The 18,700-nt window shown below is 35.9% G+C and overlaps 3 protein-coding genes across 3 annotated transcripts in view; 2 read left to right on the forward strand and 1 right to left on the reverse strand.

The window, feature by feature from the left end:
* The window catches only part of LOC126759050 (inactive dipeptidyl peptidase 10), a 380,650-nt gene that overhangs the window by 333,354 nt on the left and 28,596 nt on the right, over nucleotides 1-18,700 (reverse strand). Inside the window, exon 2 of the mRNA XM_050473624.1 lies at nucleotides 14,239-14,301. The gene's annotated coding sequence lies outside the window, so the exon portion shown is untranslated. The remainder of the gene's footprint in view (nucleotides 1-14,238; nucleotides 14,302-18,700) is intronic.
* Nucleotides 4,226-5,681, forward strand: LOC126759075 (vitellogenin-1-like). Its single transcript, XM_050473671.1, has 3 exons — nucleotides 4,226-4,477; nucleotides 4,543-4,805; nucleotides 4,876-5,681. The coding sequence occupies exons 1-3, from the start codon at nucleotides 4,258-4,260 to the stop codon at nucleotides 5,566-5,568; spliced, it is 1,176 nt and encodes a 391-aa protein (XP_050329628.1). The 5' UTR covers nucleotides 4,226-4,257; the 3' UTR covers nucleotides 5,569-5,681.
* Nucleotides 9,094-10,649, forward strand: LOC126759080 (vitellogenin-1-like). The gene is made up of 3 exons (XM_050473677.1): nucleotides 9,094-9,399; nucleotides 9,470-9,732; nucleotides 9,809-10,649. Exons 1-3 carry the CDS (start codon nucleotides 9,180-9,182, stop codon nucleotides 10,481-10,483), a joined length of 1,158 nt encoding a protein of 385 aa, XP_050329634.1. The 5' UTR covers nucleotides 9,094-9,179; the 3' UTR covers nucleotides 10,484-10,649.

Consider the following 18,700-nt stretch of genomic DNA (forward strand, 5'->3'; position numbering starts at 1 on the left):
GTCCTACGTCGAAAAACATAAAAGTCGGGCATACTTTTCGTCAGAGCGACTCAAAATATTTACAACAATTCTCTGTGAATCCTTAGTAAAAATACTGCACTTTTTCAATTTAGAATGAAATTTTAATGACTTTTATATTCGAACAATTTATCAAATTAAAGAGAGCCACTTTCTTTATCACTTACTAAGCGGTAAATATAGGGCGCGGCCTTGTCGGCTGGAGATCTTTTTCTCGTAGCGATTCAAACACTAATAACATTTGTATCGGTGCATACTCAAATTATGCTCTTTGGAAGTTCAGATTTTCGACACATTTCAATTTTATGTAAATAATTATAAAACAAAAACGGTTTAAGATATCATTGAAACTCGTTATTTCTGTGAAAGATCATTAGGTGCCACTTGCACAAGTACAGACGTTTAACCCAATTATCAACGGTGTTCAAGCATAAATCGGCCGATACTCACGTTTGGTATTGGTACGAATTTCATCAATCACCGACTTCTTTGCATAGAACATAGACTTGACGTAACTCCACAGGAAATAGTCTAACGGCGTCAAATCGCATAACCGATGCGGCCAATTGACTGAGCCATTTCGTGAGATAGCACGTTCACAAACTTGATTTTCCATAAATCGATTATGATAAACGCTGTGTGGCTTATGGCGCCGTCCTGTTGGAACCACATATTGTCCAAGTCCTTACATCATCCAATTCGGGTCAAAAATATTCGGTTATCATTGAGCGGTAGCGATTCGCATTCACAGCAACGTGACGGTCTTGATCATCACGGAAGAAGTGCGACCTAATAGGCCCATAAGCCGTACCAAACCTTAAGTTTTTCGAGATGCAATGATGGCTCATTGAGTAAGTGTGGATAGCTGCCTGACTAAGGACGCATATTTTGCTTACTGACGAAGCCATTCAGCTAGAAATGAGGTCAAATGCGATAAATCGATGTTTTGGATATGTTCAATTCCATTTCCATGAATTTCAATGATGATTTCGGCTGATTTTTGATGAGTTTCGATGGAATTTCCGGTGATCACGAATTTTGATTGGCCCACATGTGCATCGTCATTTATGTCCTCACGACCACTTTGAAAGCGTTGAAACCACTAGTGCACTCTGCTACGGGATAGGCAGTCATCGCCATAAACTTGTTTCATCAATTGAAACGTTTTGGTAAAAGTTTTACCAATTTTAAAATAAAATTTAATGTTGGCTCTTTGTTCGAAGCTCATTTTCGCACCGATAACACAAACATACTGACACTTAAAATGCAATAACTTAACTTCCAATCAATGAAATGTCATGAAATGCTCACTGGACAATCGATAAAGATAGCAGATTCTAACGCAAAAACGCACCAGTCGACATATATGTAGATGGCCCACCAGAGGGCGCTAGATTCAAAAAGTCCTGTTTACTTTGGAACACACCTTGTATATGAGTCAAACCACGTCAAGTGGTCCATGAAAATTTCGAAAAAATCTCCGATTTTGAAAATTAGTTCATTAGGAACTAATGCAATGCGCTTATACTTTTCTTGCGGCACAGATGTCGGGAGCTTACGATTTGTTGGCTGTGAAACTCGTTACTGCTGAATTTAAAAAAAAAAAAATACTACGATTGTGACCGAATTTAAAGCCAAAAACGCCAGAAATACCATCGATCAACCAGCGTTCCCCCAAAGCTGAAAGTGCCGCTCCATGGAACCCTTTTTCAGTCGATGAAAGTGATTCAACAAAATTCGCTGAGAGGATTCGTGGTTTTTTAGAAGAAATCGAATCATAATCTTGTCCACTCCCCATTTAAAGTCACTGTTGAAAGCTACAAAAAGGGCGATAAATTAATAACTAAATACGACAGAGCCATAAAAGTTTACTCCCGAGATAGTATGAGAAGACTTAATAGAAGCCTGGGTAAAAACTAGAGGACGGGCGTGGCGCTGCCCACTTTTAGGTGAAATCACATATTTCGGGACTGATACCTGGATTTGGATACTAGATATACTTCTCACATTCGTACTATGTAACAGTGCGAAATTGAGCGAAATCAGACTATAACCACGCCTACTTCGCAAATAACACGACCTTCTTTTCTTTTCACTCCATGCGATTGGTGGTTTTATGTGAGGTACCTTAATGAAACCGAGGGAACATTTTTTTGTATGTGGCACGATAGTTGTAGTTGTATGTGTTATTGTCAAAAATAGATAAAATCAGCTCGATACTAACCCAACACCCATATAATACATATAATGATTTTCGTTTTTCTAAAAAATCGTATGCGGAATATATCGGTCATTGAGTGTATTCCGATCCTCTGGTTGACATTTTAGACCGCCCAGCCTTATCCCGCGCTCTAATTTTTGCAAGTAGCAAAAGTACAAAACGTACAGTTACAGCCGAACTTAGCCCTTCCTTACATGTTAAACATATTGCTTTCTTTTAATACAAACTTCGACGTAATGTCACTTAACAGGTTATTACTTAAATAAATACTAATAACCTTGAAAAGCAAAACGGTCATTAATTTGAAGCTTCACTTTGTTGAATGCCCTAAAACAGTTATTTACTTAATCAACTGTTTCGTAAAATTTGCAAAAATATTAACTGAAACTAAACAAACAAGTTAATTGCGTTGTTTTTAACTTAACAATTTCTGTGTTTCATCTATTTTAATGTCGATTTTAACTCTTCTTTTTTTGAATGCTGTTCTTATTAAAATCAAATTTTGTTAGAAAATGTTTAAGATTTCAATTTGACAAGCTGTCAGTAATGTGATAATATGCCAATATAATACGCAACTTGTCATTAGGTCTATCGAAGTCCAGGAATAAAAGTTTTATGTTACACCTTTATCTTGAATTGTTGCATTAGCAGAGGTTTTTTTTCGTGAGAGGCCGTCACATCTCTCATAAATCATAGCTCGCCAGTTTGGGATCAAATATTCTCCATAGTTTTCAGATAAAGCACTGATCGACTTAGGCTGCGTAAGGTGTTGTTTTTGATGTCCTGAACAGAATATATTCAGTTTGCTACCATTTCCGAATTTCCCTGACCGAATTTTTCGAAAATTTCAGACTCCTATACCTAGAACTACTTGACTAATTCTAGTCAAATTTGGTTTGCGAGGTTACTTAAACATTCCTATCATATGAAACGAAATCGGATGACAACTATGCTTACTTCTCATACAACAAAATTTTTAATTCTGAATCTATTCTTTGACTTTACAATAAACAAATCAAACATCGGTGAAGTTATTAGACTAAAACTTTTATATAAATAGTACCCTCCAAATACTTTATTTTAGCCCAAAAATTGTTGAAATCAGTCTATGACTTTTCATGCACCCAGACACGTAAAATATTGACCTCAATGTATATGAACGATCTTCTACCAAACATATCAGTCAGTCTATGCTGTTTAGTATTGGCATGCGGGAAGTATATTTTTGTGATCATAGCATGCTCACGTGCTTAAAATGGGGTCGATACTGCCCTTAGTTCTCATATATCGAATAAACAATAATTTTGAAAGGCAAGGCAAGGGTCTTAAATTTATAGTCAAGTTTTCAAATTCATAGCTATAACGCATCCACGCTTTCTCCATCACTACTGCGAATGTTAAAGACATTGTAAAAGTGCTTTTCCCTAAAAGCGTTATACCATATCTCGAGGCACTCAGAGCTTCTATCATTCAGGCACTTGGCTTTGCATGCCCCTGGCTTGATAAATATCTCATCACATTTTCCACTTTTCCTTTTATCCGAACTTTCTAACAGCTCATATCGCTCAGGACTTCATTGTCAAAATTGACGAATAGTTACTAGATTCAGCCCTACATATATGTTGGAACAGAAGGTAAAGCTGTAAATTTAAATTTATTAAAAAAGGATAATATGTAGTTTTCCAAAAATTCGGTTAGATTGGAGAACTCAACGGATTTGACACAAATTTCAAAAATCTTATGCTTTGCTGAAGAGCGCCGTACAAAAGAAAAAATACAAAAATTTCGAACCACCGTTATTTCAGATAAAGTAACTGCGCAATTTAAATAAATTGGCATACTTCAAAGGCTTGAAATTCGCCGAAACGATTAATTATTCTTTATGAGCTTGTTAAAATTACAAATTGGATAACGAATCTCAAGCAATTTTCGTATAAATAGGAGTCGGAGCTTAGCAAAATCAAAAATTCAATTGAGTATTGACAAGTGAAACCGTTACCTCACACAATTTCGGCACAATGAAGCTCTTCTGCTTCCTTGCATTTCTGGCTTTGTTCGAGAGCAGTGCTACTCAAACTGCTATAGCGCAGAACTACATTTACTCGGTGACTGAAATTATAGCAGCCTTAAGGGAAAGTGGACAGGATATGTATCAGGCTGATTACTTCTTCAGGGTCGTAGAAAACCTTATTACGGGTGTGCCATTTCAGTTAGCGTCCGGGATATTAAATTCAGTTTGTGAGTATGAAATATGTCAACACATTTATGGTTGCAGAGATGCAGTCTGATGATGAAACTTTCAGGCTCGACGGTGCTGGCGCAGGGCAGAGATCAAACACCCGAACAGTATGTACCGAGAAGGGAAGACATTAAACTACAGCTACGCACCTCTTGCGGAGGACGTGAATATGCCATCGATAATATATTGGAGCTAGCTGAAGATCCAGACTTTGATCCCGAAAAGAAAACTGTAATTTTTTCAACTGGTTTTCTATCAACTGTGAACTTTCCTGCAACCGGGGAATTGGCCCAGGCATTTAGTTGTCGCGGTGATACTAATTTTTTGGTACTGTTAAGAAACTATTAACTATTTTCGATTTGATATAACAAACTGCATAAACTGTTTCTCTACATAGGTGCTGGACTCCGGTGGATATTTGACAACGCTTTATGTTTGGGCCGCACAAAACACTGATACAATAGGTGAATATCTCGCTGAGGGCATACAAAGTCTGAGCCAGATTATAGACATCGAAAAACTGCACATAATCGGCCACAGTTTGGGCGCACAAATAATGGCAGCTGCCGCCCGGCACTACACTGATCTCACAGACAATCAACTACCGCATGTGACGGGTCTGGATCCCGCCTCACCCTGTTTTAACGAGGGCGAGGTGCTAACTATTCTCTCAGCCAGCGATGCCGAGTTTGTTGACACCATAATCACGACTCCCGGAATTGCGGGACAATTTGCTGCCAGCGGTGATGCTACTTTCTATGTGGGTGGCTTGTTTCCTACACAAGTGCCGTGCACAACTTTGCAGTGTTCTCACGAAATCGCTATTGACTACTATATAGAATCGGTCTATCCAAATAATGAGCGGAATTTTCTAGCAAGGCGTTGCAGTTCACTTTATAGGCTAAATACGGGTAGGTGTAACGGTGATGAATATCCAATGGGCTTAGCAGTACCACACGATATAAAGGGCAGGTATATCCTGGAGGTGAATGAGGAGAGACCATATGGCAAAAATGCAACTGAGGACTATATGGATCCAGAAACCACCACTTGTGGCATTTGCGAAGAAACGGAAGAGGCAATTGCTTGAAATTACAGTATTTTACTGTACTTAGATATTTATATCATATACTTCTTTACTACACTTATTTACTCCTATAAACGAAATATATTATATAAACTATTCTTCCGTATGCCACTCTAGTTATTTCGAAAGACATTTTAAGATATCCAGTATCGGTTTCGTTAGTGACAACACTATTTCTCATTGTTGGGGTATAATCGAGGATTTAACACGAAATGAAGAAAAAACTAAAGTACGTCTTTACTCACGGGCTTTTATTTAACGAGTAACTTGCGTATGTACAGAATACAAAATGGAAGGATAAAACTTATACAGAGTTGCATTATTTGGTAGTACGATCTATTCGAGTTGTAATAGATAGTAACCGAGTACTTTTTCATCACTCATTATGGAGAATATTTTTTATACTAAAGAGTACAGTCATTCTTATTCAATGGAGTTAATGCTGAGAGGAAGCCAGCTATCATTGCTGATAAGAAAAATCTTAGAAGTCTGTGTGTTAGACGAGTTGTAGCAAGTTTTTGACACCAAAACGATCAAATCTTTTGGATTTTGTCAATGAAGTTGCTGAAAGCTTTTTGAGAGAACATACATTTCTTAGAAACAAGATTATCTTTTAAGCACATTAAGTGAGTAAGTATATTAGCTGCTGTGGTAGAGCAAATGTAGTAAAAATCTCGGAAGCCATGTGCTTTAAAGCTCATTAGTACTTTTTTTTGCTTAATACAAACTCTGGGATAATGTTCCTTACCCAGTTGTTGTCATTGGCACAGCTGTTTAAACTATGACTTGCTCAGATGGAGGGCAATAATTGAGAGAAAAATTAGTGATATTGCACTCGGATTTTTTTTTTTTTGATATTTTCCGGTCTTATATACTATTTTTGAGGCTTATATTACTTAACTAATTACTTGTATAAGATCGAGTAACTCTTTATATATAAAAGTCACAACCCACGTTAATACAAGTATATGTTTATATTTGAGAATTAGCACTTACAACTAATGTTGGTTATCTATGTTAGATAAGTATAGAAACTCGTACATAGTTTTATATATTTTTATATTTTTTGTGTCAGTTTTTTTCTGTTTCCACAGTTTCTACGTAAAAATGAAAGAACGAGTAAAAATTTTTGAACATTATACGTTGTTTAAGCCGATATAATCCCTAATTACACTAGGAAGCGTAGCAGTCATTAATTTAAAACTTCACTCTGAGCAATTATCTAATGTAAGTAACTGTCATTAGATAACGGCACCGAGTGAATCAGCTGTTTTCGCGATATTTGCAAAAATACTATCTCAAGATAAATATGGGAAATAAATGTAGCTAAAGTTGTGTATTGTTGTTAATATCATCATCAGTCATTATCAGCATGGTTACAATGACATTTTTGTGACAAAATTATAATATTATTTTATTTGAAAATTCTGTAATTTTTTTGACGACATGTCAGTAATATGGCAGATATTTTGACTGTAAGAGCACATCAAAAAAAAAACTATTCTTTGGTGAATTTACTACGAAGTGTCAAACAATATGGCATTATGACTGTCAGAGTCCAGAAGAATATGTCACTTACTACAGTGTCATGGACAGTCAACAAATGACGATTTTTTTTTTGACAAAATGTCAGTAAAGAGTCGAATAGTTTGACATTTCAACTGACAATGTCCAGCAAACAAAAATAATTTTTTGATATTTTGACCACATAACAATGACGTTTTTTAGTGTCAAAAAGTGACCGCCAGCATCCAGAAAAAGAACACATTTTTATCAATATTGCAGACATGTGATTATCGATGTCGAATAGTAAATAGCGAAATGCAAATTCGGGAAGTTGAAAAAAGTTACAGCTGTTCAAAAATGAGTGAAAATAATGAAAAAACTCGCTGTATTTTGAAATTTTGTCAAAAAATATGTCACTGAGATACTGTCATGCTCATGGACTGTCACCAGAAAAAAACTTTTATTTTTGCAAAATATCAGCCATATGTCAAACTAAATGACATAATAACGAACAGTGTGCTGCAAAAAAAAACATGTTTTCACAAAATACAAACTCAAACTAATATAATATGAAAATATTTATTTTGTGACTAAATGCACGAGAAAAAAAAATGAAGAAAATGTTACTGATGTCATTTAGTATATGCATTCTATTTCATTGCATTAGGAGAATTACATTGTTTGTAAGATACGGTCTTATCTGTCGTAAAGAGCGTTTGGTGTGCACAATAAAGTTCAGTCAACAGTTATATGAGCTTATCACAGGGTTGCCAAATTTTAGAAAATGACAACGATGCTTTCTGATCTAAAATTGAAGAATTGATAACATACTTCAATAGGTCAATATTATTAAATTAAACCAACAACTTATTATTTACTACTGTGTAACGACAGCCAGCAAACGGTGTGCTTTAAATACATTGGCAACCCAAAACCAGGACATTTTTCGGGATTGGCAACTTTTTTTTTGGTTTTTTTTTCAACTACAAAAACCAAATTTTTCAACGTAACCGCAATATAAAAATCAAAATCCCGAAAAAGATTCGCGATCCCGTTTTTTCGGGATTGGTATCTTTTTTTGTATATTTAACTACAAAATCGAAATGCACTATCTTTCAGCGTTATCACACTATTTTGCATCACTATTCACGGCAATCTGTTTTTAATACATTGGCAACCCTATAATATCCATACATATATGTACATGAATGATGACTAATGAACAATTGGCCTCATTTAAAAAATCATTTGTCATACTTACTTATAATAAAAGTAAATTAGTACATATCAATATGGCTTAGGGTTGCCACCGTATATGTAACAATCATTTTATTTCTCCACAATTTAGGGGTCAAAAGCATAAATATTTGTGAAACCATGGCTAAAAAACAAAAACCCAGTGACATGGTATCATTAAAAAAAATAAAAATCCCGAAAAAGTTTTCGGGATACCGTTTTTTCGTGATTAGCATCTTTTTTTTTGTATATTAAACATCAAAAAGAAAATTTACTGTTTTTCATCGCTATCACGTTAAAAAGAAATTAAAATCCCGAAAAAATTCCGGGATCCGCTTGATATATTTTTTGTATATTTAACTACAAAAACAAAATTCGCTTTTTATTTTTTTACATTTATCAAATTTGAGAACAAAATCAAAATCCCGAAAAGAATTCGGGATCCCGTTTTTAGAATTGGCATCTTTTTTGCATATTTAACTAAAAAGAAGGAAATTAACTATTTTTCACCGTTTTCACATAAAAAAATTAAAATCCCGAAAACGAGCCGGGCTCCCGTTTTTTCGGGACTGGCATTTTTTCTTGTATATTTAACTATAAAAACAAAATTCACTTTTTTTCGCCGTTATCACATTGTTTTGCTTCACCGTGCACTGCAATCTGAGACACACGTAACAAGTTTGCCTCATGCAAATCGGAACAACGGAAAACCGCATATGATAAGCTAATGTAATTATGCCTAATTAAGATGGGAGCGAGAACTGCACTGGCATATAAATAGCAGATTCACATTCTGACAAAACTGCGGTGCATTGTAAACAGTTATTCGCCGAAAACTACAATTCGTATTTGATTCGCCGCGCACAGACGAAATGAAATTTCACACTATTTACCTGCTGTTGGCAACACTGGGCACCAGTGCCGCCTTAAATAGCACAATTTTCGATCTACTGCACTCCGTGAATGAAATTGCCAAGGGCATAATCGCGAGTGAACCAGGCGCACCATCTCCGGACAATGTTTTCAAAAGTATAGAGAATATAGTGGTGGGTCTGCCACTTCAAATCGCCTCCAGCATAGCCAATTCAATCTGTGAGTAACAATTTTTGGCATGCCGCTGAATGATTTGCTTAAGTTGCTATTTGTTGCTTGATTTGCTCAGGTTCGGCGGTTATTAGTCAGGGTCGCGCCAAAACGCCGGAGAAGTATGCGCCGGTACTCGGCGATATTAAATTTCAGTTGCGCACCGCTTGTGATAAGCGCTCGTATTCGCTTGTGAACGCCAACGATTTAGCGGCCGATGAGAGCTTCGACCCCGCGAAGCCAACCGTTATATTTGCCACCGGCTGGACGACAACCGTGAACGGTAGCCAACAGGAGCGGTTGGCCAAGGCGTACAACTGTCGTGGTGATGTTAATTACATAGTAATGAATGAAGTGTTATTATTGTTGTTGCATATTTTTAAATTTTCTATCTTCTTCTATCTTCTATCGCGCACAGGCTTTGGATTTCGGCGATTACATGAAGACTTTGTATCCGTGGTCAGCCCAGAACACCGACGTCATTGGCAAATATGTGGCTGAGGCGCTGCTGCGACTGGCTTCGCTCATAAATATCGCTGACTTGCATTTAATTGGTCACAGTTTGGGCGCACAAATAATGAGTTCTGCGGCGCGTCACTACCGGGTTTTGACGAATGAAAGCCTACCCTATGTCACCGGTTTGGATCCAGCTTTACCGTGTTTCAACAACGATGAGACACTAACCACGCTGTCGGCAAGTGACGCCGACTTTGTGGACATCATACACACGGATCCCGGCGTGCTCGGTCAGTCGAAGGCCACCGGCAGTGTGGACTTCTTCGTGGGTGGCCATTCTGCCTTGCAGGCAGGTTGCTTCAGTGTAACTTGTTCACACAGCCGTGCTGTCTCCTACTACGCAGAGTCGGTTTATCCCAACAATGAGGATAATTTTCTGGCAAAGCGTTGTGACTCTTTGAGAAATCTACAGGCGGGCAAGTGTAGAGGCAAAGCCTATCCGATGGGCTACGCTGTGCCACATGACCTAAGAGGCACATATGTTTTGGAGGTGAATGATAAGTCGCCGTATGGCAAGAATGCTGATGTTAGTTCTATGGATCCGGAAACCACGACTTGTGGCAGCTGTGAGGCGTGAGTGAAGTTAATGTTTACATATATATACATATATACGCATTATTATATACATACATACATTAAATGCATGAGTAAATATATACATAGATTATACTTATACACGCGCAATAAAATATCAAAGGTGGTGGTTGAAATAATAAAAGATAGAAATCAAAATATAAAAGTTATGTTATAACTATCGTTTTTTTTTCGTAATCGGTGTTCATGTTTTAAAATAATCGATATTTTTTGTAAATACATAATTAATTATCGTTATCATTACTGATTGGTTCTCTATAATTTTACGCTATTAATTAATGATGTCTTTATATTTTTCGGTGTGGTGATCGATAAAAAAAATCATTAGTTAAAAACGTCATATTATTGCGCAAAACAATGTCGAAAAGACATCATTATAGAAAAACGTTGAATTAGAGAAAAAAATTTATTATCGATATTTTTTAAATATTTATCGATACTTTGTAGACTGAAAATATTATTATCGATATTTTCCTTATATAGTTTCATGCTTTTAATTAGCCATGTCTATTTCGATACTTTTTTATTAATTATTTGATAAATTATATCGATGTCGGTATTTTGATCGATATGTTATGTAAATTTCTTTATAACCTCTAAGCGTGTTCCTTTATATTTTAAAAGCTTATCAAATATGTTAACGAGTATAACAATCGATTGTTTATCCTAAATTATCGATTACCCTTGTACTTATATGCGCAATATAACTTGAAGGGTGATGGCTGAAATATAAATAACAAAAAAGTTCTAATCTCAATAATTTTATGTGTTCAATTTTTGAGATTTGTTGTAAATAATTTCATGATTGTAATTACCGCTATCAATACCATTATGTTTTTTTCCATAATTTTACGCCTTTTATTAACGATACCCATATCAGTTTTTTTCGTTGTGATTATCGATAAAAACATCGATAGTTATTTTGTTGATATTTATCGATTATTTATTATTATCGATATTTTGTTTACTTTAACAGGTCTTTATCCATATTTTTCATTATAATGATCGATAAAAGTTATCGATATTTAATTTATTGATTTGTATCGATAATTTATTGATTTTCTCATTTCAACTATGGATGTTTTGTATCGATATTTTCCGATAATTTTAAGAAATACCTAAGTGTGTTACTTATATATTTGTACCTAATCTCTATTAAATATGTCAAAGAAATTTATCGAATTTTTAGACGACAGATTACGATTATTATAAATAATTACCAAAATTTTTATGCTCCGATTATATTTATACTAGCGCGTGCGATGTGGATCTTCTTCAAGCAATTTTTGGTCGACACCGGACTCCGCTGCCTTGCGAAACTCAATCAAACGCAATTGTCATATTACTCTCAGGATGCTTAGTCAATATGTAATTGCCTTGCATATTGAACCGTTTGTTTTAATCATTAATTGGTTAGTTAGTTTAGATTTAGTTGTAGTTAGGTTAATATAATTCAAATATTTTACAAACATTTATATTTAATAAATTAAATTATGTCGAAAATTTTTGCATTTTCGCTTCTTGTCCTTTTTTTAGCAACCGAAAATTTTTTACTATTCAATATAAGTTCACTTTGTTTAATTTAATTTTTCTTAAAAGCTGGCAGCACTTATTAATTTTATTTTCATATTTGCATTCTAACAGTTTTTTTGAGCAATTTTATTAAATTTTTATTTTCAACCAGGTGGCAACGCTTCCCATTTTATTAGTTTAAGTCATTTGTGTTGATTCTAATGGTTGTGATTTGGTAATTTATTTGTATAAATAGTGTCTTTATTTTTACTAAAAAAAGGAAAAGGTGGCAACCCTTGAAAAAATTAAACTGGCAGAATATTTTAGCTCACTACGTTGCATTGCCAAATTGTAAAAAATTACTGAAAAAAACTTAGCAATTTTGAATTTTCCAACATCTGGCAACCCTGTTATAATATTTTTATAATTTTCACCAATACACTTTAGTTAAATATCCATACTGTCGTAACTACATTATATTACCTAGTTTATATTAAAAAAATGTAGGAGTTTATTTCTATTTTCAAATATCTGGCAACCCTGTTATAAAATTTTTTATATTCTTAATCAATAACTTTAGTTAAATATCCCTAATTTAGTAACTATATTAAATGATTTAATAAATTATAATAATAAAAATTTAAACAGATGGCAACTCTATCAAAAAAAATTCAACTGTAAGATTTTTGAAATTATTTATCATACGGTAGCACACGTAAATATTTCTGATTAAAATTTTTTGAATGACCATCTAAATGTTTATCTTCCGATTTGTTGTAAATACCAAATCCAATCAATATACATATGTACATACATACATAATGTACATACATATGTATGTATATGTATGTACACAGCTTCATATACATACATAATGTTTACACTCTGCACCACTTCTATTAAACAACAACACTTCAAAAGCTGCCGCAAACTAATGCTGCAAGCAAGCGTTGAGTATGCGGCGTGTCACCCAATTGTGGCCGCTGTCAATTGTCATGGCTTACGGCAACACGCCAGCAACAACTCATGCATACATAAACAGTTATTGGCATAGAAGCAAAGTAGCGCAGACGAGAGCGTAAATATTACACGCACACACGCTAACAATAACAATGTTGGAGCCGTTAATGCAGCGACATGCATAAAGTATGCAATAGAGTGCAACAGTGCGTATACGTAATCAACAACATTGGTTAGCGCCGCACACACACATATACGCATTCGCTTGTTTGTGTTTTGCTGGCGCTTTAATGGTTTGCTGGCACAGCATTATGCGGTTTTACGCAACACAAACACTTACACGCGCACACACAGGCCGCAGACGCAAGTAATTCAGTGCCACATACACACAAACACACATACATACAAACATTAGAAGTTATTGGCGCGTGCGAGTGTCGCCAAGACGCTACTGCAATGAGACGCTAATATGCCGCGCTGCTGATGGAAGGGCAGAGCGAAATGTAGGCGGCCATAAAATGCGTAATGCGACAAGGCAGCTGTGTGTGTGTTTCTGTGTCTTTGTATACGTGCATGTGTGCGTATGTGTGTTTATGGGCTCACATATTTACGTCTGCATTAACGTCTGGAGCCAAGATTATTGCATTACGCTAGCAAATGCAACGCCTCGACTCGTCTTTATTGCTGCTGCCGCCTGCGCTCAGCCACACCCCTGACGCCCAGCTAACGGCGTTGTTGCACTTTAATGTTGACGCAGCACTTACAGTGCAATTCCGTTACAAAATGAATTAAATTATTTATTTAAGTTGAGTTTATGTTCATGTGAGTGCATTATAGCGAAAAAATAAAAGCAACAACAACAATTATAGGAATTGCGAAGACATTTCCATTTGCTGCTTGTTTTTGTCCAAAACTGGCCATGGAAGCCGACGAACTCATTAAATTATGGCCTTGTCAGCATGGATGTATGTGTATGTGTGTATGTATGTGTATATGTATGAGTATATGTATGTATGGCTATATGTACGTATATATGCATGTCTGTATCTATGCATTTGTGTATGTAAATGTCTTATGTGCGTTGCTTCCATTAAAACTTGTTGTTCGCCGCAGCGACGCCGCCGCTTTGGCGCCGAAAAATATGCAAATCGCTTTCATTAAAGCTTATTCGGCACAGCACTTCGCTTATTTGCGCCTAATGATGATCTATGTTTGCGCAGCATAACTGTACATAATAAAAAACAAAAATGTCTCTCAATTACTTACCGCAATTCCAGAGAGTCTAAGTGTTAATATGAGAAATTTCGTAGTTTTGGTCTTCAATTAATGCTGAAAATACGAAAATGGTAAGTGAAAAATAATTAATAAAACAACAGTTAGTGCTTAGAAAAAAGAAAACAATTTTTAATGGAAAAATGTTTCATATCACCGTATGAAATATTTTTTTTTCATAAAGGTGTGCGACTTTAATAGGTTAAATGTGCGCTCAAATGTAGGCCATGTTTTCAGTACAGTTGAAAATTTGCAGGCATATATACATACACATATGAAATCATTATACTTAAAGCGGCTTCTTTCGACTACTTATTGTTTAGGGGACACACATAGTGTGAAAATTAAAACGTTTTTCATGTTTGGATACGATATAACAAGTAAAATGTTTTGGCTTACCGTAGTAAAACACATTTTTTGGCAAAATTCATTATTTTTTTATACAACATGGTTCCCTTCAAGGATGATACCCTGATTACCCGATACCATTTTTTCAGCACGATTTGTTCTCTGCTTCAAAATAGGTCTCAGCTTAAGCGATCACATCTTCATTCCACTAAAATTTTTTCCAACGTGCATTCTTTTGAGATCTGAGAAATAGTCGATAGGGACAGATTTGAAGAATAGCGTTGATCGGGAAGCAATTCGAAGCCGAAATCATGGCTTATTGCCAACACTGCATTCACTGAGTTGTGACACAGTACATTGTCTTGTTAAAACAGCACTTTTTTCTTTCAAATGCGGCCGCGTTTCAGCGATTTCGTCCTTCAAACGGGTCAATAACGCTTTGTAATAGTCGCTATTGATGGTCCTTCCTTTTTTTAAATAATCAATAAAAATTATTTCAAGTATCATCGCAAAATATAGATGATGCGGCGCATACTTTGCACAGAGCTTTTTCATACACAAATATTCTAGAATGATATGAGATGCATTCCTTAGAGTGCCTGCTCTCTCGAACAACTTCACTTCGGTCATTCGGTTATCTCAAACTATTTTTTTATAATATGTTTTGATTTTTTCGTCGATAACAATCTCTCTTGGGCGTCTACTGCGTTCACTTCTTCGGTGATCATTTCAACACGTCTAAACTTAGTAGACTAATACCCGATTTTCATGGGAATTGCCTGAAAAATCATCATCAATGTAAGGTTTTGCTTCAACTATATTTTTTATCCCTTCAAAAAGCAAGATTTTATGAACTCCCGAAAATCCTCTTTAGCTTCACTCAAAATAAAATTCTTTTACAAACTAATTATCCGACAGCTCTCAAATTAATACACGTGCCCGTTTAAGGTAGCGCCATCTATGTGTTCAAGGCTTTTTTCACACACTCAAAAGGTACCTAAAAACCTGTTTTCTAAAATTCTCAAGGCAAAAGACACCCAGATGACTTTAGCTTCTTCAAAGGTTTCGGCCGAGCCCTGTATATCAAGATTTGGCTTCTTATCGCAAGTAAGTGGGCTACTGAAATCAGCCTCACTATACATACTAGCAAGACCGAACTGAATTTATTCACTAGAAACTGTAAAATACAGGAGGCGCATCCACTAACAGAGGGATGGTTCTTTAACGCTTTGGAACCATACTTAAGTCTATAATTTGGTGGAAGGCGCTGGAAAAAACTACACTTGCGAAAAAAATACTCGCATCAGTATTTATGGTGCGTTATAAACCACATCAAGTATGATACTGCTGCTTATAGTAGCGGTGGACATAGTCGCAAAATGTATGGCCACGAAAGCTTCACTCAAATTCAGAGAAATTGGGTACTTAGCTTACTGCCAGCCTGGGCACTTTGAAATCCTCACACACTTGGTTGTCATGCTAAAATACTTGGATTACCAGGTCGCTGAATCCAGCACTGGATGTCGCGTCTCTGTTAACTTATCTTCTAAAGAGGCATGGAAGAGAGAGGCGATGAGTTTTTTAATGAATGATTCAGAGGTTGCGAGGAGAGTTCGTGGAGGAGTACACTGTCGGGAACTTTTCATCAGCTGCAGTTTAAGGCTTCCTGACCACTGCAGCGTTTTTCAAATGAAAGTGGCTGCCATAGAAGTACCAATAGATCCATTCCACCGGAGCGCAGCTTCTTTCAAAGTGCTGACTATCCGCTCCCATGGCACTAACTTTGAATCCGTTGACAGCGCGCTCAAAACTAGTGCGAGGATGTCTATATCCATGTACATATCTAGCAGCGAGTTATATTTTGATTGAACTGGTTTGAGTGCTTGGCTACAGCGGTATTGCAAGAAACTGTAAGGCTGATGTGCGCTTCAATAATCAACTCAGTCGGGTACGGGTATTAGCTTCTTTGGCTTCCTATGGCTCACTACCGGACCTTTGGGCCTTAGAACAAATCAGCAAGCATTGTTAAACTACCAGCAGCTGTGCGGCCGCTAGGTCCCTTCGAATCAGGGTAAATCGGTATACATCTAGGGATCTCTTCGAGCTCAGCAAGGACCATCTCTTGGTTGTGAAAGTTCTGAGTGGACACTGTTGAATTGTAATTCATCCAAAGACATTGAATATATTAATAGATGCTGTTTGGAAGGAAATGATGATGTTCAGGACAGGAGTCTTTTTGACATCGAAGAACCTAGCTTGGTTTGGCTTCACAAAGGGCTGTGCATATCAAGGACTGTTTATCCAGTGTCTGGCTAGCAGCAATCTCTCAGTTAAGTACTGGTTAAAAAAAAGGTTTTTTGCCGAAAGAAGAAGCGGTTAAGATAACCAAAACTTAACTAACAGAAGCAAGCTATCCAGACATTGAGGAAACGGCTAATCTAACCTAAAATAACCTAGCGTTACCTACGGTGACCTATCCTTACAGGGATACCACGTCTATGAGAGCTCTTCAAATAAAGTTTTATCATCATATCTAGATCGTACAATGCTTTTATGAAATCCGACTCATTTATACGATACATAAATTGAGGTGTTGCGTTTGTCTTGCCGGATGAACAGGCTACTTCCTCCTACTCTTGGCCTTATTTTATGTTTAATATTCGAAATAAGAAGATTTATTTGTGACAACTTCATCCCAGATGTAGACATTAAAATATTTTAAAATTTTTTAACACCTAAATGTTTAAGAAAACTACTTTCATATGCTTGTATTTTTCTGAAATATTTCTCAAAGAATATGTTTTTCCACTAAAAATGTCTGTTTTCTCATCGTTCTCACTTGCTGCTCTTCTCAACATTCCGTCACAAAGTTCTCCCTCTACAAATCTCTCGATTTACTTTAATAACACTACAGATGCACAGTCATACACATATACATATACATATAGTCGGAAACACACTCACATTGCAAGTGGCAAGCATTTCAAGTACTTCACGCGCCCAGCAGATTGATGCCAACACAAGAAAGTTGGTTGGCAAAAAAGTTGATAATAAACTTTAATTAAAACTCTTGCGAAATTCATTGGATGCGGTTGTATGGTTGTTTGTCGTAGACATTTCTCAAAGTGGGGCAAAATTGCTGAAGTGCTTAACTAATTCTTATTTTCTTACGTTCATTACTCGCCAAGTAAGTTTCTTTGCTTTGCTCTTCAGCAACCACTTGCTAGTTAAGGAGACATGACCACAACAGAAAACAAATTGAGAACAAGTTAATGGACAAGAGAATGATATGAATGCTTATGCTTTTTTGTTATTTTTAGAAATTAAGAGGCGTTGGTCAGTCGCTTTAAAAAGTACTTAATTCTTGCAACACATTGGGTTTGAGATTAATGGGAGTGATATGATTACATGCAATATTTAGATGTGTGAGCAACGACTTAATTTGTTGAAGTCTACAGTCTACTCTGGCTATGATTTTATGGAATACAATACACTTTCTAACTTAAGTTACAGCACAATGAGTGTTTTGAAAATGTTCTGAAGTAGCAGCAAAATTAAAAATAAAATAAAAAATGTTGCCTACATCCAAGCGCAAAATTAAATTTTTTAGCAAAGTCGCACACCTCAAAAAGTGAAAAGTAAAGCAATCTTTAATAAATTTTCTTCCAGTGTACTAGTAATAAACTTGTCAGACGTCTAAAAGTAAAAATAAAAAAATGTTGCCTACATCCAGGCGCAAAATTAAATTTTTTAGCAAAGTGGCACACCCCAAAGAGTGAATTTGAAAACAGTCATTAGTAATTTTTCTCACAGTGTACTCAAAATAAACTTGTTAGACGTCTAAAAATAAGCTAAAAATTGTTGCCTACATCCAGGCGCAAAATTAATTTTTTAGCAAAGTGGCACACCCCAAAGAGTGAGTTTGAAAACAGACATTAGTAATTTTTCTCGCAGTGTCACTTGTTTGACATCTAAAAAAAAGAAAAAAAAATGTTGCCCACATTAAGGCGCAAAATTCAAATTTTTTAGTAGAGTCGCACACCTCAAAAAGTGAAAAGTAAAGCAGTCATTAATAAATTTTCTGCCAGTGTACTAGTAATAAACTTAT

The sequence above is a fragment of the Bactrocera neohumeralis genome, chromosome 5 (genome assembly GCF_024586455.1).
Source record: "Bactrocera neohumeralis isolate Rockhampton chromosome 5, APGP_CSIRO_Bneo_wtdbg2-racon-allhic-juicebox.fasta_v2, whole genome shotgun sequence".
Lineage (NCBI taxonomy): Eukaryota > Metazoa > Arthropoda > Insecta > Diptera > Tephritidae > Bactrocera > Bactrocera neohumeralis.